Below are 27058 nucleotides of genomic sequence, written 5' to 3'. Positions count from 1 at the left end.
AGACGGGCTACTCACGGTTGGTGTCGACGTAGACGGGCGCGGTGTCGCGCGGGCGTGCAGACGGGCTCCGGGGCGTGCAGACGGGCTACTCACGGTTGGTGTCGACGTAGACGGGCGCGGTGTCGCGCGGGTCGCGCAGCAGCGGCGGCACGACGGTGAGCGCGCGCATCTTCTTGTCCTCGTGCTCCTGTTCGTGCAGCCCGTCCGCGATCTCCTCGAGCTCGGCCTCGGACTTCACGCGCGCGCCGAGCCGGTTGACGATATTTTGTGCCCAAAACTATCAGGGATCTCAACTTTGCCACCATTTTCACACTTAACAGAAACACGTGACTGTGACGTCACTGCATCAGCTGTTCGCGGTCGACGACCCCTTACACTACGCTGTCGGGAATCGAGTGGGGTTCCCGCGCCCGTCTCGTCTATGACCTTAGCGACGCGTGGGCGATATTGAAGTCTGCACGGTTGGTTTCGACGTGAGACCAGAGTAAATACAAATGAGTAGGTCATCTTCATAGAAACGCACCGAGCGTGGTTTGTTTGTGAGCGCGCGCCAATACGTATGCGGCGCGCACGCACACACTGACAAAATTCGGGGCAACTCACCGCTAATCCACGCTAAATTTTGTCAGTGTGTGCGTGCGCGCCGCATACGTGTTGGCGCGCTCATAAACAAAACACGCTCGGGCGTTTCTATGAAGATGACCTACTCATTCGTATTTACTCTGGTCTCGCGCTGGGCATGCAGACGGGCTACGAGGCGTGCAGACGGGCTACGGGGCGTGCAGACGGGCTACGGGGCGTGCAGACGGGCTACGGGGCGTGCAGACGGGCTCCGGGGCGTGCAGACGGGCTACTCACGGTTGGTGTCGACGTAGACGGGCGCGGTGTCGCGCGGGTCGCGCAGCAGCGGCGGCACGACGGTGAGCGCGCGCATCTTCTTGTCCTCGTGCTCTTGTTCGTGCAGCCCGTCCGCGATCTCCTCGAGCTCGGCCTCGGACTTCACGCGCGCGCCGAGCCGGTTGAAGCGCTCGCGCTCCTCGCGCTGCTTCCGAAGCTCAGGGAACACCTGGAAACACCATTATGTACAGTTCACACTGATAATAGCCACCTAATACATCGCGGGTGCACGAAGCAGATTAACCACAGAATAACAATAAGTACTACGTACAGAAGTTTTACTTCGCGAAGTTATTTAAAAAAATGTATGCTCAATGTTAGTCTTAGTCGGCCGTTTGGTGTAGTGGTTCAGAACGGACTACTATGCCGAGAGGTCCCGGGTTCGATTCCCGGCCGGGCAGAAATTGAAATGATGAATTTTAATTTCTGTGACGGGTCTGGGTGTGACTATGTATAATATTTATGTATTTAAAAAAAAAAGTATATAAGTAGTAGGTATATCCGTTAAGCTAGCACCCATAACACAAGCATTAAGTTGCTTACTTTGGGGCTAGCTGGCGCTGTGTGAAATTGTCCAAAGATTATTTATTTATTTAATATTGTATAGAGGTCAAACTACAAACGACTACCTAACTTAGGCCCGGTTTCCACCAAGAGGCAGCGGAGCGGAGAAATGTTTTGAATAACGAATTAGATGTCGTTCGTTCGTTCGTTTCAGCCGAAAGACGTCCACTACAGGACAAAGGCCTCCCCCAAGGATTTCCACAAAGACCGGTCCTGCGCCGCTCGCATTCAGGCACCTCCCGCTCAGATGTCGATGTCAGAAACAATGTCGTTCAGATTAAATGAAATCTGATAGTTTCTTCAAAACATTTCTTCGCTTCGCCTTGGTGGAAACCGGGCCGACAAGTCGAGCGGAACGAAGATGTGTTTTTAACTCCCCGCAGACTATTACTAGGCCGAGCCAGTCAGGTCGAATTCTAATTAGTATGAGGAATCAGCTGATATACCAAATCGATGTAGTGTGCTCTTTCATACACGCATACTGTACACAATCATTTACGTGCAATATGCACGTTTACGCGTACGTGTTAGGTATCTATAGGTGCACATGTGTAAAACTCAGTCTGATCCGAAGAAGAGACATAAAAAAAAAGATTTCTAACTCTCTCATGCCCTAACCAGCTGCTGTATAGCTGCTTCAAGCTTAAATACACTTATGCTGCAAACCTTTGATGATTCCCAGTTTTACTTTACTAATAATTGTTTCAAATATAACATTCAAAATAATATTATGTATTATCTTACTTTCTCAAAGAACTCGCGATTTCTCGCGTCCTTGACTTTCCTCTTCTGTCCCTGTTCTATCCTCTCGACTCTTCTCAACCAGTCTGCAGCTCGTCTGCTGTACGCTTCTGCTAATAAGTCTTCTCTCTGCAAAGTTACAAGGTTTATATTAGATAGGTAATAAGTTAAAGAAACACAATCATCATGATTTCAGCATTAGGAAATTAGGACGTCAACTGCTAGACATAGACCTTCCCCAAAGATTTCCAGATTTATAGGATAGATAGTTTAGTGCCTTGCATCCAGTGTCTTTTAAACTTTTATAAAGTCATCTGTCCACTATGTGTGTGAACGTTCCACGCTGTGCTTGCCGGTACACAGACAAAAGACGGTAAAGAATCAACTTTTGTTGACTTTATGAACACAACTTGGATGATGGTACACAGTCACACGGTGCGTTTTTCAGATGCACTACATACACATCGTAAAAATCCCATGTTTTGTCGTTCTTTCAGCCACTGCTAGACAAAGACCTCCCCTAAGAATCAGGATCAACGACCTGTCTTGCGTTGCCTGCATCCAGCTGCTTCCAGCAACCTTCACTAGAACGTCGATCCACCACACTACGTCTTCTGTCATCCCCTGTATAGATCGTTTCATCCACGAAGACGCGTCCCACCATTCTTCCTCTAATGTTTGAGTGTTATCGGTACACGCTAAATTATTATCCATGAGTGCACACGCACACTACAATAATGACGCTGGGATTGCTCGGATCCTCAGATCATAGAAAGAGAATAGATATGAAGTCGCGCGTAACTACAACGAGAACCAGTGTCCCCACATTTCCCCCACCACAGCTCCCACACACACATTCAACTGTGTAAAAACAAAGCGACTGAGAGTCTACGACAACATGTGCAACCGGCTTAAAAGTGCTGTGATTGGCCAGAAGGCGTGCCTTATGGCCAAAAGATAACATGTAGTCGATAAGATATCGATACTTTAAATCCTGGGGGCAAGGCTCGAAATTGGTTTAAAAAATGCTTGTATGAAAACCTTTTTATTATTATTCGTTATTATTATGTTCTTTAACGATTTTTGCATAAAGGAGTCAGTTCCATTTTGTATGGACGAAAAACTCAGAATCAATTATTGGGACTAAATGAAGTTACCTTATATTAATTTACCCCAACCAAAGCTCAATGTCGTTATCGATGGAGTATAGAAGTTATAGACTGACAAAGTTTGTATGAAAAGTCATGGGTTAAGTAGGTACTTGCGATTTTTACGAGTATTTACAATATTGGTAATATATCGACGGTCCCTACGTACAATTCAGTATCTACCAGTTCCGTGATTTGCCGTTTTTGTTTGCAAAACCTTCAGAGCACCCAAAAGTTACGGCTCAGTTAAAAAAACATACAGTTTTTATTCAAATTGAACCTTAAAACGTCAAAAAACAAATCCCGCAACTACAAAATTAGAACGATTTCCGCAGTAAAATAGCATTAGTGGCAGTTAAGAAATTTTACGTTGGAAAGCACGCCTTACTCCGCGCGCCCAGCCCCGCAACTGCCACTTTCATTCGCGCAAATCGAGTGAATTGATACGTAATTTATGAAGGAAATAGGTATTATTATGGTTTCTGACTTAATTTATTTCACTCAAACTTATATCAACGGCAAATTAATCAATTAACTGTAGGTATAAGGTAGTTGCGTTGTTTTACTAGGGAAATTTAAAGTTACTATTATAAATAAGTGGCACTTACCTATTTTTACGTCGGAAAATTTAAGTATCTTATAGCCGTAACTGCCACTACAAATGTTTTACTTTGGAAAAGTTTGTTTTATGTCTATAAGTTAGTGCCAGTAACGGTGTTTTACGCTGGGAAATTGTATTTTAGCAATATCTGGTGGAGATTAAAATGAAGACAAAACAATATAAAATATGAATACAACACGACTGAAGTATTTAGGGTCATTTATTAGACTCAACGCAACCAATTTCTTCTCCTATGCTACTTTATAATACAAAATACAAGTAAAAAAATGTAATATTTATTTTATTTATTTATCAAGCATATTAAGGCATTCAGAATTAAATATAAGCAAGTAACACTTTCCAACAAAGTTTCCTTTAACTGCATTTAGAAGCTACTATTACATGATAATGCTTACATGATATTGCATACACCCCCTAAAAATACCCTGGTGCCCCGTCACTCACTATAAGTGCTAACTTTGAGATTCCGGACAAAGACCTCCCCCCTACACGGCGACAGTTAAAACGACAGCAACTGGAAGTACACAGCTTTCCCGTACACACACTCACCGTCAGCAGACGGTGGTGGTGGCCCATGCAATGACTCCCGTGCGGCCTCACTCCCCCTTTACGCTGGCCATTACCTAGGAAGGAAGATAGGAGGCAATCATAATGTTACCTTCCCTGGAGTGAATCTAAATGGTTCGTTATCAGGCTATCGTACCGCAGCTTCTTGCGGCACCTTGTCTTCTCAGATAGAGGTGATTCATTACCACCTAGGTTTTGTTACCGTCCACATAGCTTTGACTATGCTATCCCGCAAGAATATGGTGTGTCGTATGCTCCTAGCCACCGCAATATAGGTAGGGCTCGAAGGATCCGTGCCCAGTCATGGTGCGATCGCTCAAGTAACCTTAAACTTAAGCACGAGAGCGACTAAGGTTCGGTGACCCAACTTAGCCACTGCGAGGTGGTTTATCAACTACTAGACTACAGGACAGTCTAGCGAGTCTCACGTTTAACGGCCTCTCTGTCCTCCTAAGGCGGAGCTTTCACCTCGTTCTTCACGCTGCGTTAAAGCAGACGATGTAGTCCTGTAGACTTTCTGGGCCTATTAAGGTCTTATTAGAAGATGGGCAGCGTTACCCTTTCCTGCGAGGGAGGCCTTAGATTTGACAGAATCATGCTTTTGAGGGTGCCAGTATAGAGCTCCCAGCCTTTCTCCATAGCTTTCCGACATAGAGTTTTTGAACCTCCAAATTAGGGTAGCAGCCACGAAAAAGCAAGCTGTCTTCCATACGCACGGCGACGGATTGGTAAAGTGCAAGCTGCCACTGGTTATATACAATTAAGGTCACCGCACTCACTACTTGACGCCACTGGTGATTAACAGGACCTTACTCTTAGATATTTGATCTAGGCCTTAGCTTTGACAGTGATGTGGGCGTCAGGTGAAAGTGTCAGGGATGCCTTTAAATATATGTGGTCCCTGGCCTGGGGCGATCATCATGCCGTCTGTGGCGCCCAGGCAAGTCGCCTCGCTGTTAGAGGGGAGGCTCTGAAAGAGGATATTCTTGTAATGATGAAACTGTCTGTATGACAGATAATATCTTGAAATGTCCATGCCCTTGAAAAGGGTTCCATTTATTACCCAGTTGTATTCAATGTTCCATAAGATCGAACTCAAAAAAGACCTATGTGGATCTTTGGACTCGATGTCATGCTGTCAAACCTGGCCGGCACTATTGACAAAGAAAATTTACCGGTTCTACAGGTATTCTTCAGTCAAAAGACGCCTTACATAAGGAAGAATATTAAGGTATTGAAGTGCCTTCAATATGCAACTATCTGGGAAACGAGGCGGGACGTTGCTATGCCTCGTCAAGCCGGACTATGGGCCTAGAGTGAGAGTAACGGTCAGTAGTGGCTGAACTTTGTTCCCATGTACAATCACTTATGTGGCAGTTAATAATTTAAACAAATATATTACTCCAACGTAAAAGTTAGTAAGTACCACTTACGTTATTTGTAATTAGAAACTTTCCGATGTATAAGTGAGTAAATGACAAATAACAAACTTATTGTGATTATTTTTTGATAATTCTTCATGTTTTATAAAATATACCTCATATAAAACTATTGTACCAAATTTCATCAATGTATGATAAATAGAACGCGAGCTACACATGTTTAAACCTTCAAACCGCTCTCCTGTAAAATTGGCCGTTTTCAGATACGTTATTATACGTAGGGACCGTCGATATTATTATTTACTTTAATAATAATAACAGGATCACTGTAATTATTATTAACTACTATCGCGCATTAACTTTTTAATTATGGCGAAATTCGTACCGCCTATGTTTATCAAAAATAATGCCTTTATTAGGCTTTCAACTAGCTCTTATAGTAATTACATAGTTGACAGTTACTAATCCCTTCTACTATTGTTATTGTTTTTGTAAAAACTTAAAAATCGCAAGCAACTCATGATTTTTTCATTCAAAATTAGAAAATAGAAAATAATAATTTACTTCTATTTATCGATAATAGGAAACCGTATTAGAACACGAGCCCTGCACTATGTTACGACCGGCACATGCGGCCGTACTGTGTATTTTCACGCGTCAGTGGATATCGGAAGAAATAAAATACATTGCGCAGTAGTTACGCATGACATAAAGTGGTAGCTAACTAAATCGTCAATGTACAACGTGTTTGAATTTTTATCACCACTAATTTCGATATCGCAGTAAATGTCACGGCACTGAATTCGTTCGTAAAAATGTTTAGTTTTTTTAATTTATAAGCAAAATACCAATGGATTTGCAATACTTACATGTGGTAAATGACTTCATTGTTCCTGTAGTTCTTCGTTTCACTTATGTTATTGCACGTTACGACGCATTATCCAACAATATCGGAGAACATTTCCTCAGTACGACTGAATCGCGACTAACCTGGCGTCGCGGGCGATGTTCGTTTCTGGGCATATCGCGGAGACACGCGCCACGCCCCCGTTTCACATCTATTCCCTTCTATGATCTGAGCTCGGATCAAACTCGACCCAAAATTGGTGGGGTGCGTCATCGTGGATGAAACGATCTATACTATGCAACGTATAGCGACTCTTACCTTCTCCGCCTCCCTCCTTAGCCGGTGTATGTGGGCAGCGAGTCGCTTCCTGAACGTCCGATGTCGCCTGATGTTCTCGTGGTAGACAGGCGTGTCTTGGGGCTGGACTTACTCAAGATCTTTCATCATCCCCTGTACCATGTAATTCAGCGACTATTACCTTCTCCGCCTCCCTCCTTAGCCGGTGTATGTGGGCAGCGAGTCGCTTCCTGAAGGTGCGGTGTCGCCTGATGTTCTCGTGGTAGACAGGCGTGTCTTGGGGCTGGATTTACTCGACGTCTTTCATCATCCCCTGTACTATGTAACGCAGCGACTATTACCTTCTCCGCCTCCCTCCTCAGCCGGTGTATGTGGGCAGCGAGTCGCTTCCTGAAGGTGCGGTGTCGCCTGATGTTCTCGTGGTAGACAGGCGTGTCTTGGGGCTGGTTGTACACCGGATATAACGTCTGCGGGCCCAGGTGCGATAGAAGTGCGTGCGCCGACGCCGCCTGGAGAGAAATATTCGATTTTTGAATAAATGTAGATAATACAAACAAATGTAACACCTATAGTCTAGCGGTTACGATCTAAGATTGTGTTTAAAATGTTACTATAAATACAAATTACTAATAGTCCTGTTAACGCCTCGTGGTTAGCTAAAATGCTTGTGTAAACAGTAGGTTTGCCACAATAGTCCAGCGGCGGGGTTCGAACCCTCGATCCTCAGAACTCGATTCGGCCAGTTCGACACCGACACCATTCTGCCCCCGATAGTTAAAAGGACGTGTGTGACAAACAGTCAAAATGGAGATAAAAAGTTCAAATAATTTAAATGAGTATTTGTTCGCTGTCCTTGAGTATACATAACTCCAAATAAAATGTGGATACAAACACCTTTTTCACTACGGGGGCAACATTGCTATCGTCGCTTATTCTCAGAGGACGCAGTATGTAGAATCGTGAATGATTTTCTTATTTTTTTTTCTGTTTGGTAGATTTATTTATAAAGCTATTTTTATAAGTTCTGTGGCTACTGCCTGAAGTAAAAATAATCTGAATTATTTACCTTCCCGCTTACCTTTTTCCTGTTATCCGCGTACACGCACTGCGCCAAGCTTCTGTGTCTTGGCACGGCCTCCTCGGGCTCCTCGGCCCTCGCTGGCTTGGACGCGGTCTGTTCCAGCTCCTCTTGCTTCTTTTTTAACTTGGCCAGGGTCGCCTCTGACAAAGCCATCTCGCGGTCCACCTGGAAAACAGGAGGTCGGAGTGAAAATGGGCCAAGTTTCGATGATTTTTTTTTTCACATTACAAATAGTGGTGTTATACTTATAATAAAGATACAGGTATACATGTGACGCCGTGTAAGAGTATAGCAAAACAGCAGATGTTGTGGAGATGTAGTATTTTATTTTAGGTTTTTAAAAACATTATGAATGTCTTCGTATCTCTTACTAGGGGCTATCTACAATAATAGTCTAATGCTCGTTTTCACCATCAATCCCTAATTTTAAAGTGACCCCTATGGAAACAAAATTCCTGTTGTTACCATAGGGGTCATTTAAAAATTAGGGATTGATGGTGAAAACGGGCATTATGAGGATTTGATGGTTTGTATCGAATAGGTTCCGAAAGTTCTGGACCGATTTAAAAAACTCTTTCACCATGAGAATTGAGAAGGCTACATTATTTCCACCATGAGAATGCTACGTCGTCGATGGTACGAAGTTTGCCAGGGCAGTAAGATATAATGAAGTAAATTACGTGACTCCCATCAAGCTTTGGTCATCAGTGTTTGTAAATACAGAAGTACCGTGTGACCTGTTAATAAAAATATCTTTATTCACTTATGACCTAGGTAGATATTAGGCAGTTTTGCACTAACCAATTACCCAACCAATGAAGGTCAAGTTTGTCCTGCAGTTAAGTTAAACTTTCATTGGACCCGCAACGAAATTAATCAGAAGAACATAGGAGTTCGAAGTTAAAAATCGACTTCCCACACTTCGCACTTCGACTTTGACAGTTGAAAAGTATGTCAATGCAAAAATGAAAACCTAAAAAATTATAGCCCTTAAAAGGCCCTTCGCATCTCTCCTTACTTTTGGGCCCTGCCAGCGTTAAAGGAAACTAAATCATCAGCAGAATAACGCTGCTCTGGTGTGATCCTTACCTTCGATATCTGCTGCAGCAGGTCATCTTTGGTGGTGCGAAAGCTGTCTTCCGCAGTAGGCTCGGAAGGGGGGTTGGGCGAGAGCTCCACCGCGTTATACGCGTTCACCGGCTGTGGGATTAAAAATATCGATTAATACTGATAATTATTTTATTCTAAGCATTTGCACGATGACCCAATCAAATCAAAAGGTAGCCCTTAAGGGGACCTTTACATGTCTCCTTAACCAGCCAGCGCTTCGAGACAAACATATGGGAATCAAGAGGCTAAGTGCGGTTTCGATTGCCCTGTAAAACTAACTAACCCCTGATAACAATATCCACAATTATTTTGCGAACAATCGCAAAAAAAGAAAGAATCATACTTGAATAAAGTGTTCATTGAGAATGACAGAAATGCACTCATTAATTGTCTAGTTTTAGTTAAAAGCAAACCTAATGACAATTGATCAGTAGATGAATTACATTTTACAAAACTGACTAAAAGCATTTAATGTAAGTAATAACAGGCGTTTATTTTTGTTATTATTGTTAGTGTAAATTAAAGTTAAATTGACACGTAGTATAAAATAAGGTGTCATTGACTTAACGTTATTATTATTGTCATACTCTTCATAAGAATAGTAGGCATTAACGTTTTTGACGTATCTGACCAGAGGTGGAATTGTGTAAAGCAATCGTAATCATTTGACAGTTCATAATAACGTAAGATAAAGTCAGTAAACAAAGCGTTTGACAGAATAATCGTACGTTATGAACTGTCAAATGATTCCTATTGCTTTACACAATTCTACATGACCTCTCTATCTACGTGGACCTATAATTGGCTCTTTAGTGTTTTAGGTTCGGAAAGCATTGCCCAAGATATGAGGTCAGGACGGAAAGTAACCTAGTGAGTGTAGGTAGAGTCCCTTATCCCTAGCCCTAGCCAGTCCAGGTAGCCCAGGGCATAGAACAGCAGGCAAGCCCCACTACCAGCATTTATATTGAAATGGATGTCAGACTCACCACTCTTGTATCGACTCTGAGGGGCTGGTGGACCGGCAGCGGCGTGGGTGGTGGCCTCTCGACGCCGAACCGTATCTTCTTGAAGGGGGGCGGGTCCGCCGGTGGCGGATGATGCGGCTGCGGCGCCGGCGCCGGCAAGTACCCACTGCCGAGCATGGACATGCGGGTGCCGCCGCGGTACTCGCCCACCGCACCGCCTCCTCGCACGTAACTGCCATCCCTGGAAAGGAGAAAGGAGCATTTAGTTCATGGTCTATTTGCATGCTTTTTGACGACAAGATGTGCAATTAAGCTAGCTTGTATTTATTTATTTATTAGGTACACCAACAAAGTCACATACATAATACAGTTCATAAATTTTAACATGGTTTAACACATGATGCGTATATGACCTCAATTACAGGTATACAAAGAATTTCTTTTTGCAATGTAAGGGAACTTGTAAACCATGTTTTATGCAAATAAACGCTTATATTCCATTATCATCAGGTCATTTAGTTTCCAATGCAGCTGGACGATTCTAATTCACCTGAGGCAAATAGACGATTTGCCTATACCTGTCCAGATGGGTTGGGGAGATCTGATGATCGCATATTTCTCCTATGGTCGCCTCTTACGGCATCCAGGGGAAGAGAGGTTCAGGGTTGTATTCTACTTTCTCGGGAACAAACGACAGAACCGAGAACCAGGCAATAGTAGCACGTAATGCAAATAATATATTTATTGTGCTTCAAAGTAGTGATCGTCATTCCATTGTGCTAAATAGTACTAGTGGCGCCCTCTTTGTCAATGTTTTGTCTTTGTCAATGTTCTGTTTTTGTTTTGTTTTGTTTAATGTTATTTTTTTACTTTTATTTATAATGTTGGTTGGAGAGGCTCCCGCTGAAAACCAGCGTCGGGGCACGCGTGCATGCACGCGTGGCTCGATTAATGCTGAGCGGGCGCCTTTTTGGCACAAAAATATGCGTGTATAGTTTTAAGTCCCTTTGTTCTGTTTTTTATTTTTTTTCCTTTTTTGTGTCAAATAAAGTTTTTCTTATTCTTATTCTTATTCTTATAATGTAAAGTATTATCAACATAGACAGACATATCCTACGAGATCTATCTTTGATTTTTCAACTACTGAGTTGAGTACTACGTTAATTTAGCAATTTCGAAGCAACGTCGATCAAAGGAACAAAAATAAATAAACACATTCGAGGGTTTCCATAAAACTCGATAAGTGTACGTCGAAAATGCTGCCTTTATTCATTCGGCAAATAATAAATGTAACAAAATACCCAATAAAACCTTTTTAGGGTAAGCCTCTCAGGTGATCCGAAGCCAAAGCGCTAAAAGGTTAGGGCCATTGAACTTCTGAGCTCGTAGTTTCATAATCCCTTATTTGCGGAGGGCTTACTATTAAAATCAACTATCGATAAAAGTAAAACAAAAAATATAGCGACTCTATTTTTGTCCAATTTAATAATATCTAATACACGGCACTATTACACATAGTTATTTTATCTAAATTTAAAGTATAAAAGTCCATTGTATATTTCAGATACTTTCGACAACATTAATGGATTCGGGTTTCGGGAGATAAAATAGAGATATTGATTCAACAAACCACTTTCATACTCGTTTGATTGAACTCTGGAGTAGCGCTGGAAATTTCCAATACGTTTTACGTAAATATCGGTAAGTTAAAATGAATGGATGGAGGTCGAAAACATTATCGGATTCTAGGTACAGGATCGACCATTGACTTTTGGGTTGTGTCCATTCAACTATAAATTCACTTGACATTTCGTTATTTCTGAAGGGAGACTCTCTCTACTTTCTGAAACCTAAATATTGGAAAATAACGCTTGTAATAAATTAGATTACTACGACTAGGGTTGCCAGGCGTCCGGCTTTAGCCGGACATGTTTGGCTTTTTAGGGACTTGTCCGGCCAAATATTGCCTTGTCCGGCCTGTCCGGCTTTTTATTTGGTTGCCGCGCCAGGCGAAAGTCGAGCCACAGAATCATAATATGAAGCGCACGCATCAGGATGTTGGTTAGCAACCGATGGTAGTACTCACTCATGAGCTGACACTAATTGCACCCCCCCCCCCCCCGTCACATGTCCGGCTTTTAGGGTAAAATGTCCGGCCAAATGAAGCACAAAGTCCGGCTTTTGTGATTTTGGACCTGGCAACCCTAACTACGACATCATGTCATGGAAATATATCAAACTACACATTAACTTAATTATTACCTAGAGAGCTGTGATTAATACTATTATTTTTCGAAATAACGTAACGTAACGTAAGCCTATTCTGGTAATCCGAAAAGTCGGATAAAGATCCGATAGAAACGTCTTACGCTTTATGTTTTGCGTAATTTAAGCAATAAAGCTATCAGTTATCCATAAAACTATGATATTATTAGTGGGCATTATCAGGAACACATCAATGAGGATAATGGCCCCTGATCATTAGTTCACAAACGCCCTTTTAAACCAGCCGGAATGGATGATAAAATACATGGCATGTTGTGAAATATTTAGTAAACACGCATGCAAACGATAGAATGCACCGCGCCTGCGATCTTGCAATAATGAGTCATGTGGAATAGCGAATTAAAGCCCCAGTCGTACTACGCTTTCGAAATAATTGTATGTAATTAATAGATATCGTACTTGTTTATCACATGCATGTAGCAATTTTCAGATAGATTCTACTTTCTAAAAACATTTTTTTTAATGTTACTTTTTAATAAAAAGTCGACAAACGGCAGGATAGGTACAACTTGGCGAATGAACTCTACCGTGCCCCACGCATCTGTTCATTTATTTGACAACAGATGTCGCTAGCGCCACCACGTTAATAAATTATTGTGACCCAATTTTAATTATTTGTCAATAAATACTGTTTACGAGGTTCTTGCAAATACTACTAGTATTGTAATGACCATAACAATCATTAGTATAAATGACTACACATTAAATACATAAATTAACTATAAATAGGAGTCAAAGCACAAACTGTCAATGTCTTCCACAAACCAAAACAAACAAACAAAAACACAACATCGCATTTGCAAGATGAAATAACGAACAAAATTACTATACCAATACACTGTCCCGGTCGGAATGCAATTGTGCATGTCCTCTGTACATCACCCTCTTTATCACACTACACACTTTTTAGTAAACACGGCTTTGTTAACATTTGCGTTGCGACGCGTCAATCGAATTTGACAGATAAGGCCATTGACTACAGCAACCACGATTTGATGGCCAGCGGTACAGATTTCCGGGGAAGAATCAAATGACCAATCAAAACCGCGAAAATTTACTTTTGGCGAATTCTATTGGCCATTCACCGTGCCTGTAGACGTTGGCAGGGAAAGAAGAAAGGCCAAGGTTGCGGGGGGAGGGGGCTAACTGTTCTGCCCGCGTGCGTTCACAACAAAGTCATTTTTTTATTATTATTCTGTCGCCGACGAGACCCAACTCCGAAGCACGTGTTTCACAACTTTGAAGACGGTGCGTGGGCACTTAGATAGATAATGATAAAATTATTGGAAAGTGTAACAAAATTTCAAGGTTTCTCTTAAAAAAATCTTATTAATGCAGTTAATTTTCAACTAAAACTTTAATTTAACAAAATCTAACATCATAGTTCTTGGATATTTTTAGTTGGCGCGCTTTTTTATTCAAGTCCAGTCCACACCGGCCAAGTCCTATTTGAATTTACAGAAAAGAAAAACTTTTAATGCTAAGAAAAACTGAAGACTTGAATAAATGGCTCACAGATTTGATCTATTCCAAGTGAAAACAAAAACAGTTAATTGCGCAGTCGTATAATATAAACACGACACGACACAACGCGACACGTGTTACATAGTAAGCGAAACGTGGCGCGATATCGCGTGACCTTTCCACGTAACGTAACACTGTACCGGCTTTTCGAAATGGACGGGGAAAATACAGGGAGGAATTTTGTAATGCCACCTGGGGGGAAAGTACTCTTAATACTGTAGATAGAAAATTTTACTCAAGAAAACATCCCTTTATTTAAAAAAAGAAAATAGAACTGCATTTAAAGATTTCCAACGCGCTCCCGGGAATCGAACCAACTAACATCTGTGAAAAATTACAACCTATATTTTTTTAAGGTGGTAGGTATGGTGTTGAATTATCGAAAAAATACATCTTTGGATGCACTTTTCTTTCTTTTAAATAATAAAGGAATGTTTTCTTTTAGTAAAATTTTCTATCTACATTATTAAGAGTACTTTTCCTCCAGGTGGCATAACAAAATTCCACCCTGTATAGGTAACAGTTTCCTCTTGGATCTTTTATCAAAAACCACGTCCGATTCGCGAGCGTAACGTTTTATCGTCACGCTAGAACACACACGAATAAAATCGTTAATCAATGACGTAATTGCAGATGGAGTTGTTTTTATCTTATCAATAATATTTCACACTACTTTGCAAAGAATAATATATTAACAACACATTTTTATGTATTTCTATTATTGCTAAATCTATTTTTACACGTTGACAGTAGTATTGATCTTATTCAAGGTAACGTATTTCTGGAATACATTAAATGGAGATTTTATCAAATGGTGCAATTACATTGTGTATTGTGTAATATTTGTATCTAAATAAAGACACGTCCTCTAAGATCCTGGTAATATAAAGGTATAGTCATATTTATACAGTGGGGCGTAGGCCATGAGACCGGGCCATAGAAAACATAGCGCAATGCGGGGCATTACCGGATCTGTACTAGATACGACTGGGTGTTGTTGATCACGAGACGTGCAATAAACTTTCCGTTATCATCGTCATTATCATTAAGTCATTAGTCTCCACTGCATGAGCACGATCTCTAATTAATTTACCACAGGCAACTTGTCTTAGATGACGTTACGGTACTTACGACGTAGCGTGGGCAGGCCACCTACTAGGTGGACCGACGATCTGGTGAAGGTCGCGGGAGAGCCTGGATGCGGGCAGCGCAGGACCGGTCGTAATGGAAATTCTTGGGGGAGACCTTTGTCCAACAGTGGACGTCATTTTGCTGAAACGAACTTGTGTTACTCTACCCACGCTGGCTAGAAGGGTTCGGGAGTATTTGTAGCTTTTTACGACATCCACGGGAAGTGTGGGGCATTTCTAATCTATTTTATTTTTCTGGTGGAATCACTCGGTGACTGAAACGAAAGTGAAACTCTTGACAGACCGAAATCACTCGATGTGGGCAGGAGCTATTGGTTTTATTGCAATCTTGTTGAAGTGACCTTCAGCACTACGCATAGTTCTCATTCCAGCTATAACAGTTTGGATCCAATCCAAGGGTTCAGGCTGACAGTTGGCAGTTCTTGTGTGGACTCATCCGTTTGGCACGGACGCCAATCGGAAACGATTTCACTTGGATGCACCAGAAATTCCTGAAGCATTAGACGAAACTAAAGCATTTTCGCAATGTGTTACGTTGTAACAAAACCTTCGATGTTACAGTACGAAATACAATATTACAGATTTTGAAGAACATTATTTTTGTGTAATACACTTTCATATAGGCCAATCAAAATCAAAACTATTTTATTCAGTTTTAACCAATATTTTGGCACTTAATGAATGTTGACTGCGATTCAATAAAAAATAATTTCATAATCTTGGAGTAGGTAATAGGCCTACGTACTTATTTCTGGCGAATTTGTGAGACAGAAAATGTACCGTGAATTAATCCAAAAGAGATTTTCAAAAGACAAAAATATATTTCCATCATAATTAAATAAATCTAGCAGGTAGAAGTAAAATAGACATAAAAATTTTAAGTTCCCAAGCTTACTGGAACGCTTGTAAAATGTAAAGAAAAACGCAAATTTTATACCAACAAGTTAAAGTGAGCGGTATGAACAAATTAGCAATTAAGTTTTACGACTAATTAAATAAAAATAGCAACAAGAACACAGGAAATGACTTCGAGCTGCTCGGTTTCTCCTTTCACCAATAAAATTGGCATGCAGACTATAAATAGCAAAGATAATCTAAACAACCATAATTCCGAACAAACGATTGATTTTTCCGTACTTTGTTTATGGTTCATAATTAATTTGGACATTAATTAGTCCCTACATTTTATGTGCTCTTGCGAATATTTCGGGTCTTAACATTTAAGCATGCCGCTTTTAATTGCTATTTTATTGATGTATAAACCTTCATCCTATCTAAATAATAAATTATTTTTATCTTAACATCTTTTAGCCAATGTATTTTTTTTTAAAGTAGGTTTCAGTGATAATAAATTTTTGGGTGGGCGTGGAGACTCCCACGTGCGAATTTCTTCCAAGCTTGGCAAACTTAAATATGCGTCTAATATAAAAAAGAGTTCATTGATACCAACATCTATCACTTAAAAATAATGTATTTATACATATTTTCATTCATAAAATAGATGATGTTGCAATAAAATGGCGAACTCTACGAAATTCTGATCCCTCATCATTTCACTTCCAGTCCATGGAACCTGTTTCAAAAGATCTTTATTCCCTCGAATCTCTCAGTAGTTACACCTTTGCGGTAATTCTATAGAATCCTCTATAACTGGGGTTGCCAGGTGCCGGCCCATTTCTTACACCTGGAGATAAAAGGCCCATTGTTGTGTTAAAGAATGTACGACAGGGGGCATAGTGAATGCGCGACGGATCGAGTTATAGTAACAGTCGATCTTGCGCAAAAATATAGCTACAAGACGGTTAAAAACAGGATCAGACAAAAGTTTTGCTCTGCTCTAAAAGCCTGTAAATCGCAATTTAGGTAAGTAGTAAGTACTAACTATTCTTTGGTTTGTTTCAGCCAAATGACGTCCACACTAGACAAAGGTCTTCTCACATAGGGCGGGGCACTTAGGACATAGCTCGTAGAGCTGATGGCCGCTGGGCTAGAAAACTTCTCAAATAGCGACCACGAGTCGGAAGACGTGGGCATTCCCACTAGGTAGACTGACGACGATGTGGTGAAGTATTTTTTACTCCATCAAAAGTATTTTTCAAATACCCACCAACTCACGACATTCACGACTCGACAACACAAACAAACCATTGACATTTAAAATGTCCGAGCTGTTATGTATCGTCCTTCGCGCATTTGCCTTAGTCCTAAACAATCGAAGTATGTGCTGAAGTAAATAAAAAACGTCCATGCAACTATACTACGTAGTATGACCACTAAATAACCTACAGTCAAGGACAACCCCGGAGAATAAAACCGCGCTTAAGGTATATTTACATTGCCTAAAGTGTACGGGGCATAGGCCTACGCGGGGCGTACGTGAATCTTCCAATAAATTACTATACAGATTTACTGATTAACCGACTTCAAAAAAAGGAAGAGGTTCTCAATTCGGTTGTTTAAATACAGATTTCGTTTCAATTGATCTCTTATAATTACGAAATGATGATGATGATGACGAATCACGATAATATCCCATCCCATGGAAAAGAAAATAGAAAATTATAACCGACTTATAAGACAATTCATGAAAAATTACGGCAGTCAGTAACTACAGCAATTGGAACTTTGCCATCACAACGTGGATGACCCATGAAATAAAAACATGTCAGCGCCATGTTTCACGTTTTTTCGTTTATTTTTATGAAAATTATATTGTCTCGTTCATTTCGTAACCAAAAATACTGATGACACTAATGATTCTAAATACAGACAACAATCATGAAGGTGTATGTATGTTAATGTTAAAATGAAAAGATTTGTTTTTCTACCGCGACGGTGACTTCGCACGGTCTGCAATGCTTGAAATCCACGTTATTGAACAAAAACTGATTCCCAAGAGTATTGTTATTGTCAATACAACAGGGATGTCACAAATCATTTCAAGGATCCCCGTATAATTTTTGACAAAAATTATACGAAACCCACACTAGATCATTATGTAGATTCTTCTATTAAAGGATTTTATTCTCAAAAATCGCTTTTTACTAATGAAATGATAAATTTATTATAATTCAAGATTTTTATGCAAAATCAACATCATAAAATGAAATCATCACTAAATAAGTAATAAATCTGTCTGCAAACACTCTTCAAGAGATAGGTTTTAGTAGAAAGACCGCTAATACCGCTATAGGATTTAGTGCTTATAGCATAGGTTTTACTGCTCAGTTTTGAAACCTAATAACAATTTACTATGAAACAAACGGCATTTAATTAAAACTATGAGTTAAATATGTTTTAGCATATGTTATAAATAGTTTCTATTAAAGCATGATATAAATATTAATGATACAAATTAAATGCACCGGTTAATTCAGTTATTATTTATTAGATTTGAGATATAAAATACTAATATCTGACCATAATAATTTTACGGTATATTTTTGATATATTGGCATGACGCTCTACCAGTTTTCGGTCTCTTCTTTTAATGTTTTTTTTGCATAGAGTTGTATATAAACTGTTTTTTAGTATAAAGAAATATACTTTCACGCTTTGAGTGATTTTAAGAACCTAAAGTATCGTATTTTAATTAACCTGTCTAAGACTAAGATAAATAACGACAAAACGGTTTAATAATAGTGGGGTGGTTATTTTGTCACGTATTTTATTTAACAAGGTTAGACATTCATCATAATAGTTATTACTATTGGTACTACAGTTAGGCAATTTGAAATATCAGTTCTATTGTTTAAAATTGTTGAACGTGTAGTTATTCTTGACATTAACATAAAATATTTATTTGTGTCTCAATGCGAGGTGAATAACCTCGTTCGTAAGGTTTGCCAGCAGTAAATAATTTGCAGACCTTGCAAACGAAAAATATATAGAATTATTGATGCCAGTATCTTAGATTTGAGAAGTTACTGACTGACTGAATTGCCCTGATTATACTAATGCCCTTAATCTCTAATTAATCACCAGAATCTATGGAACTACAGTTTAGAACAGATTCAAGTCTGATTGATCTAGTTTTAAAAAAATGGAAATTCATCAAATAGACTTCTTGGAGTCCATGCTCGAGCTCCGTTTAGAATGCGGGCCTTTAACATCACACATTAACATAATTTGTCTTTAAAATTATTCTCACAAGTCTCCGAATCGAAAACAATCTTATAAATATTCACCATCTGGTGATTACGCAAATTGTATCAACCCTGCCCTGAATACAAACAATGGCTTCCCTTATCTCGACGCAGCGGTTTCGTAGCATTGTGCCACTGTAATTTGGCCGTTCTTCTGCAACCCTAATAACGTTTCCATTGAGATAAACGAAGAAGATTCATTATGTACAACGGTTAAAGTTACGGCTGTAAATGATATGTAAGATTAGCGTTCTCGGTTGGTAATTACATTTACGTAAAAGTACGAATGGAGCCATCAATCACGGGTATCTTGGTTGGAAGTTATCAGAGACATGTAAAAGCAAGTGCAGCTGAGTACGACGACGACGTGCTGGTGGAATTTGAAAACTATTGACGAAGTTCTCATGATGATTTGGGAGTTCATCTAGAATTTTGGGGATGATTTTAACCAAAACTACCTTTACTGGAAGTGTGCCTTGAACCATCCTGGTTTACCACCATAAACAAGCCGTCTTTAACTTACTATCCTGGATACACTTCTATTAAAAATGGTCATTGCATTTTAGAACTCTTCAGAGAGCAGGAGCGGCCCTGGGCACGTGAACGTGAGCCAGGATCTCTGACCAGAGTAAAGAGGGGCCTAACCCGAGACGGTTTTCGTGAGTATATAGAATTAAACTTCAGCTTCACAGTCTTTGCATAGGATCAGGCAAGACCTTGCTAAGATCTTAACGGATAAAGCTCGATTCACACATATCAATGAAGCCACAGTTCCGTCACAGTGTCCGCTCAGTTCAGTATCAGTGTTACAGTGTAGCGTCAGTGAAATATTTTGAATATTTTAAAATGTCAGAGAGCTGTTTTAATATTATTGTTCAGAAACTATGAAGTAAGATATTTTGTTTTTGATGCCCCGGCGGCGTCCGTGATCCGACAGAAAATATCGTCGACACGAATACGTCCGTGATTGCCGGTGTCAGCACTGACACTGAGAGCACTGTGTCGTCACTGACACTGACAAGTGGGGATGCGTTCATAGAAACTGTATGAAAGAATATTTCGCACTGTGCCGGTACTGAGCCTGAACTGTGACTTCACTGTTATGTGGGAATCGGCCTTAAGAATTGTTGTTTGTACACACCTGAAAGTGAGGGCAGCCGAGCCATACCCGGGCTGGTGCAGCCGGAGCGCAGGCGAGTAGGGCTGCGCGTAGGGCGCGGCGGGCGGCGCGCGCGGCTGCGGAGGCGCCACCACCGCGCCCGCCGCCGGCTTGCCGCCGTAAGCCAGGGCGCCGCCGCCACCGTGCCCGTGATCCGTCTGCCCGGGCCTGGAAATAAGGAGAAGAGTGGGTTAGGAAATATAAACATGGAACGCTTAACACTTAGCCTAGCCGCAGAATAGACTTTTTGACGGCCGATAGTTGAGTCGGGCTGCTCGGGCTGTTAATCCAATGGACATGTGCGAAAGAGCGCGCATTGGTGACGGCCGATTCTTCACACAATTTAAAATCGGGCCCAACTATCGGCCAACTAAAAATCTGTAGTCTGTGAGGAGTAGTGTAGTATTAAATAAGAAGAATGGGAGGTCAGCACGGAAAGAAAATCCGTCCAAAAATACTTAAAGTTTATTTAACTTTTATAGTTATAGTATGCGTGTGCCATCGAAAAGTCATATGGCTTAGCGAAAACTTGAAATCAAAGCGTGTTTGTCACTATCTTAATGTGCACGCCTAACGCATGTGCACGTTTTGCAAGGATAGTTTATCGGAAAAAACAATGCCAATTGCTTCAAAATCGTGTTAGTAAGACAGAAGTCATTCGGATGTATCAATGAATTCCTTTCTTCGAAGTAATAAAACAACTAAATAATAAACAAACAACAGCCTACTCATTTGACTCATAACACGATGACTGAGTCAACATCTGTTTTTGCACCTTAAATAAAGTTATGACTGAATACCTATTACCTACTCATTTGAAAGGTTTGGCAAGCATTAATTATAATTTTGTAACACAGTAACACTACATTAGTCACTCACTCACGCACTGTATCCGGGAGGTTGTACCTCAAACCCAGTAACATTTGAAAAATAATTTCGATGATTTATACTAGGACTGTCATCTTATTATTTCAGAAAGACATCTTACAATCATGGTTATTCTATAAAAATAATAAGAAAAAAAAAACGGTTTAAAAGATAGTATAAAATTCTCATTCTCCTTTTATGACTACCTGACGATTGCCTAGTCTAGTCAATACGAATACGTTGTAGTTAAAATGTAACGGTAAGTTCAGTGCTAAAAATAAACATGCAAAATATTATTAGCAAACTGTCATGTTGTAAAACAGGCGATTTCCCATTGTAATTAGATTCGTTAGATATGACATGCTAATGAGCAAAACGGCGACGGCATGTGTAACTGTGAGCCGGGTTAAAGTTTCCAGGGGTGGCACATTTTAAAAAGTATCTATTTTACTTTTTCCTTTTCCACTTCTCGTTTCTATCATATCAACTCCAGTCAAGCCAGGATAACCTGCTTGATCGCCAATTGCAAATTTCAACTTACATAAAACACGCAGCTAAAAATAAATAATCAAAAGTAGTAAAAATTATACCTTTTATTCTTCTTATTATTTTTTACATAATCATCAAAATATGATGATTATTATACTCAAGATTTGAGTTTTGTCTTTCGTTTTGTAAGTTAACCACATGAAATGGGTTGAAAAATCTTTAATTCAATTTATACCAAGATTTGGCATTTACAAAATACATTTTTTAAGAAATTATTTGTTTATTTATTAACTATGTGAGCATAATCAAATATTAATTTATAGCGTTACAACCCTGAATAACAGTTTTCAGTGAGTCAATTGAATTTAAAAGGCTGTGCTGTCACACATACAATTTTTAAGTGGAACTGCATGTACGTACTTGCACATGCAAATGCAACTTTCCACGAGTTTCACCAATACATACTGATAGTTATTTTGAAACCGTTATTTTTGGTATTTAGAGGTTAATGTTCAAGTAAACATGTAAAATTGTCAATGTAAGGTATGTAAGTACGTGACACGTGTAACGAATAAATAATTGTGTACAAAAAAGTGTCTTTATATCCTGTTATTTATTAATTTTTAGTTCCATACCAGGGACTCTTTATGTAAGCGATTTTTACATAAACAGATTTCAGGTAGGTTTTTTCGCAAAATCAATGAATGCGAAATAAATAAGATAGATTAAGGCACGCAGTGCATGCAAGTCTTTCGAGTACGCTCAACGATCTCTCTATAAAATTCATTACACACACGTGCGTCCGGACGCCCCGCATACGCCCCGTGGCAGTGTGAACGTACCTTTATATCTCTCGAGACAAACTCGCAGGGTGATTCAAAAATCATCGAATTCTCTTCGCAGAATAAGACACTTTATTAGTATTAAAAGCCGACTGGGTTTTTATAAAACCAGTTGAATCAGACCATCGCATAAGGCCCAACGTGGTCATTGGCCATTTAACTGTACTGAAGCGGGCGTTATGCTAAATTAAAAGGAAATGATAACAAATTCCGAGCAATTTCAATGTATTTATAAGGAAACTCAGCGCTTTTATGTATGTCACACGCTGTAAGTAGATTATTAAATGAATTGTTAATAAAATTTACAATTTAAAATCTAATTAAGTTTAACGATTGTTACTCCAATCGGCATCTTTCAAGAGTAACCGTTTAAAAACGGTAGTATATTTTAAAATTATATTTTTTTGTAGAAAAATAACACTTATTTCAAGTAAACAAGCATTTCTTAAGTTGACTTTAGAAATGCTTGTTTACTTGAAGTCGTCGGTGCATCAATAAATATTTCGATATGACACACATTACGTTACGAAGCAGCAGAAGTAAAAGGTAAAGTAGGTAATATTTAAAAGTATTTAACAGCCCGAAGAGTTAAAGACGTGGTCATTAATAACAAATAAAAACATCCTAGTTTCTAGATTATGACTACGACTACTTAAATTCAAATCAAATCAAAATAAGCCCTTTCTAGAGACGTCATCATCATCATCATCCCTTTAGAGTCCACTGCTGGACTTCATATTCCAGCAGTGGACTTTTCAGCAGGCTCATGCCTTCTCCACTATAGTGGAGGGTTTTGCCAGAGACGTGTACGTCCCAAATAGCTTGCTAGCTACCACCAGTTCGAGACAACATAATATGGGCTGGTCCTGAGAAGAAGTGGCGAAAGAAACAGACACCTTTGTCAGCATTTGGAATCTTTAACAAAAGTACTTTAATTTTACGACCTAAACACACTGAGTTTTCCCTCCGAAAGACCTTAAATGCGTAATTTCCCTAAATATTCCCTTTCTACATCAAAATTAGCGGTAATTGCAATAAACTTTCAGCTGTTAAAATCACGCCTCAAACGGTACCGTAGAAAATTGCCAGACGGCTGGTAATTTAGCAAAAAACTCGGTTCATTAAACGTGCCTTTTTATTATTTATTGGACTTGACAATTTCCATAAAATTACCATTTATTTGTCGTATAATCAGGTCTAGCAAGCTAGACTTAGCCCGGAGGTAGCTTTTTCTATGTTAATGTTACGTTGTATGATTACATCAAATTACATAGTTATTTATTGCTAAAATTGTTGTTGCTTGCACATAACTAATCCAACAAGCTAAGTCAAAAAATAATTAAGTGCAAAAAAAAAACAACTCCAGCGAACTTTAAGAACTTTAGAGAGTCTAGAAGTACCTAACTACCTACCTACCGCTTTATTAATCTAAGTACCTACCTAATCTATTTTTGGGAGACAATAAAAAAAACTCATTAAACTGAATTTATTTATGCAAGTAGGCTTTAAAAAGCACTGTTACACGTCCCAGTATTAACCCTACCACTGCTTCGGGACAATAAATGGACCAGTGCTGAGAAGAAGCAGCGCAAGAAACTCAGTCACTATTAACGTCCACTTTATATCCTTCATAATGAATCTCAAATCTGTTCATTATACTCGTAATTATGTAGGAGGTATGAAAAGCTGGTTTATTTTTCATTTGTTTCTGTTTGCTTTGAAATCATTAATCAATTTGTCAGTTGACTTTGAAAAGAAGTACCAGTATGACGTCAACGCGGGTATAAACACTACACATACGGACAGCAAATAATTACATACCTCAATGGAAAACGTTTTTGACAGATTTGTTTCACAGTGGCGCCCTCCATACGTCAAATTAATTCATGTTCTATATTATTCAAACATTCCTTTATAATCTGTGTAATAACCGCCTCCTTTGACCTATTGACTACAATAACACGGCGTGAGTCATCAAGTCCGCACTATTGTTGCCGCGGTGACTAACCTGCCAGGTTAAATTGACTCACCTTGTTTTTACAACTGAGGATTCACTTATTTTAATGAGTTTAGCAAAGACACTCGATGCAAATTGGACATCCTTTTTCGTTAGATTTAATTGTAAATCAATATTGACAAGTGCTTATGAAGGGCGTTTTAACATGCGAAAACAAAATCAATTTCATCGCGTCGGTCATTTTTCTAGGTCAACCAAACGCAGTCATATTCGGAACCTGCGTTCGGAACGATTCGGCAGCTGAAGGTTAAAGAATGCGTCACTAGCGCCGCTCTGGTGACAACACACGGCAGTATACCTTCAAAACAAAACAGTGCCCTTGTACTACGCTTCTATAACTACGATATACATATCGTCGCGAAAGTAAAAGTATGCCCGCATCGCAGACAGGATGGTGGGGGAGGGGGAGCGTTCGCGGAACTGGCTAATGGTACACAATTTCCGATACGCACGCAATGCTAGGTGGCGCTAGTAAACATAAAACTATGGACGCTGCGAAAATAACGCACAAGGGATGTACAGGACTGGTATGTTACAGCGTCATTAAACAGATAAAAGCTGGTTTTAAGGGGCAATATAACGATACATAAAGTAGTTACTAAGAATATTAATTCTAAAATGGCATAGGTTGTTATTTGTGGCCTAAAATAACTACTGTATCATCATACTGTATCGTCATCACGATCTACTTCAGAAAGTAGAGAAGATGAATAAATACGTTATAAAGGTTACGGTTTTTATTGAAATTAAAGTTTTAGTCAATAAATCTAGACATCCAGGAAAGTATTTACAATTTTGTAAGCACAATATCTCTAAATAAGATCTTTAAGTAGTAAGTCAGAGAACGACTTGAAGAAGAGAAAACCTCCCAAACACACAGAGAAGCGAAAACGACGTTCCGTTCGACGCAAGTTGGACTAGCTCTCGTTAAATGCCTTTGATCTAAGTTTAAATGCCGCACCGAAAGCCTGAAACTTGTGCAGGGGGTGTTGGGGCAGAAAATAAATACGAAGCACAGGAATAGACAACAGTAGACCCTTATCACATAATGAAAGAAAGAAACATTAATTATTACAGGAGACATCACACTAATACAGACATAAGTAAAAATAATAAGAAAGGAACACAAAAACAAGAGTAAACTAGTACTAAACAAGAGTGAGTAATGGGAATGAATAGTAAAGAATCATTAAGCTGAAAAGAACAGATGCTACACATTGATCTTATTGTTAGTCAAAACGCCGATTCCAAGAAGCGATAGTAGAGAATAATCAAATAATAGAAAATGGGATGGGTCTAATTCTTCTAAAATACATATAAATTTTTCTTCTAAAATATAGATTTCTATGCTGACCAGGATCTTTCGTAGCGATCAGAGACTGACGGACGGACACGGGACAATTTTATGTCCAATAGAAATTGAAGAAATATCGATAGCTTCATATTTCATAAGGGGTCCATCCATTTATTAATTTGAATAAATCAAAGGAACAAATGAATTTTTGTTTTTGTTGAATGTTTTGTTCTGTTTAATAAAAGGGAATCTCAGAAACTCAGAATCATTCATATTCATATTCATTTATTGCATCCTGTTGTACAATTAGGTGTTTACAAATAATTATGTCTAGACACAAACAAGAGCCCTGTAAGGGCATTGCAAGTTATCATTTACATATTACTATCTGCTATTTTTGAACCCGGCGAGGTTACTACATCAACTTCAACTGTAACAAAAGCTGAACTGTGCGGGAGGTCTCCTTGAACCCAGACGAGGTGTGTACTCTGAAGACAGCTGACATTTATAAGTAGCTCTCAATTACGGCACATAGAAACAATTCTAAGAAGATACTTATTTAGAAACGTCTGATCACAAATTGCAGCTTATAAGACTTAACGGGGTCATTATACTCTCGTTTACACTATTAATGCCCGTTTTCACCATCAATCCCTTATTTTGACCCCTATGAAAACAAAATTCATATTATGTGTTAACATAGGGGTCACTTAAAAATTAGGGATTGATGGTGAAAACGGGAATCAGACTCCTATAGAACTCCTACAGCGAGTCTCAGAGCTGTTTCATCAAATTAGACGATTTAGCAGGACGTCACCCGTGCGGACTCTGCGGACTGCTGTAGCTGTAGTCATTATTATTTTATTAGACCAACTTAGTTACTCGTATCATACTGTACGGCTAGCACGAAAAACTTTAGAGTTCGAATCGTTTGCGTATTCGAATCGCCATCAAAAGGTTTAGTATGAAAACTACAACAGCGCTCCTGTGAACGTGTCGTAAAGTGAACTTAGTATGAGAAATGGTTGCACGAAACTTACTTTTAGAATCAAAATTGTCACGT

General features: G+C 39.4%; 1 protein-coding gene across 1 annotated transcript in view; it reads right to left on the bottom strand.

Annotated features, from left to right (window-relative positions):
* Positions 1-27058, bottom strand: part of LOC135082420 (nuclear receptor corepressor 1-like) — a 60974-nt gene that overhangs the window by 18239 nt on the left and 15677 nt on the right. The window contains exons 2-10 of the mRNA XM_063977215.1: positions 20469-20654; positions 10243-10462; positions 9236-9346; positions 8132-8311; positions 7407-7574; positions 2206-2331; positions 855-1066; positions 376-454; positions 94-277 (exon numbers count right to left, since the gene is read on the bottom strand). Of these exons, the coding sequence (XP_063833285.1) occupies positions 94-277; positions 376-454; positions 855-1066; positions 2206-2331; positions 7407-7574; positions 8132-8311; positions 9236-9346; positions 10243-10462; positions 20469-20654 (1466 nt within the window). The remainder of the gene's footprint in view (positions 1-93; positions 278-375; positions 455-854; positions 1067-2205; positions 2332-7406; positions 7575-8131; positions 8312-9235; positions 9347-10242; positions 10463-20468; positions 20655-27058) is intronic.

The sequence above is a fragment of the Ostrinia nubilalis genome, chromosome 21 (genome assembly GCF_963855985.1).
Source record: "Ostrinia nubilalis chromosome 21, ilOstNubi1.1, whole genome shotgun sequence".
Classification (NCBI taxonomy): domain Eukaryota; kingdom Metazoa; phylum Arthropoda; class Insecta; order Lepidoptera; family Crambidae; genus Ostrinia; species Ostrinia nubilalis.
The sequence above is the reverse complement of the archived record's forward strand: the minus strand, read 5'-3'. Positions and strand labels throughout refer to the sequence as shown.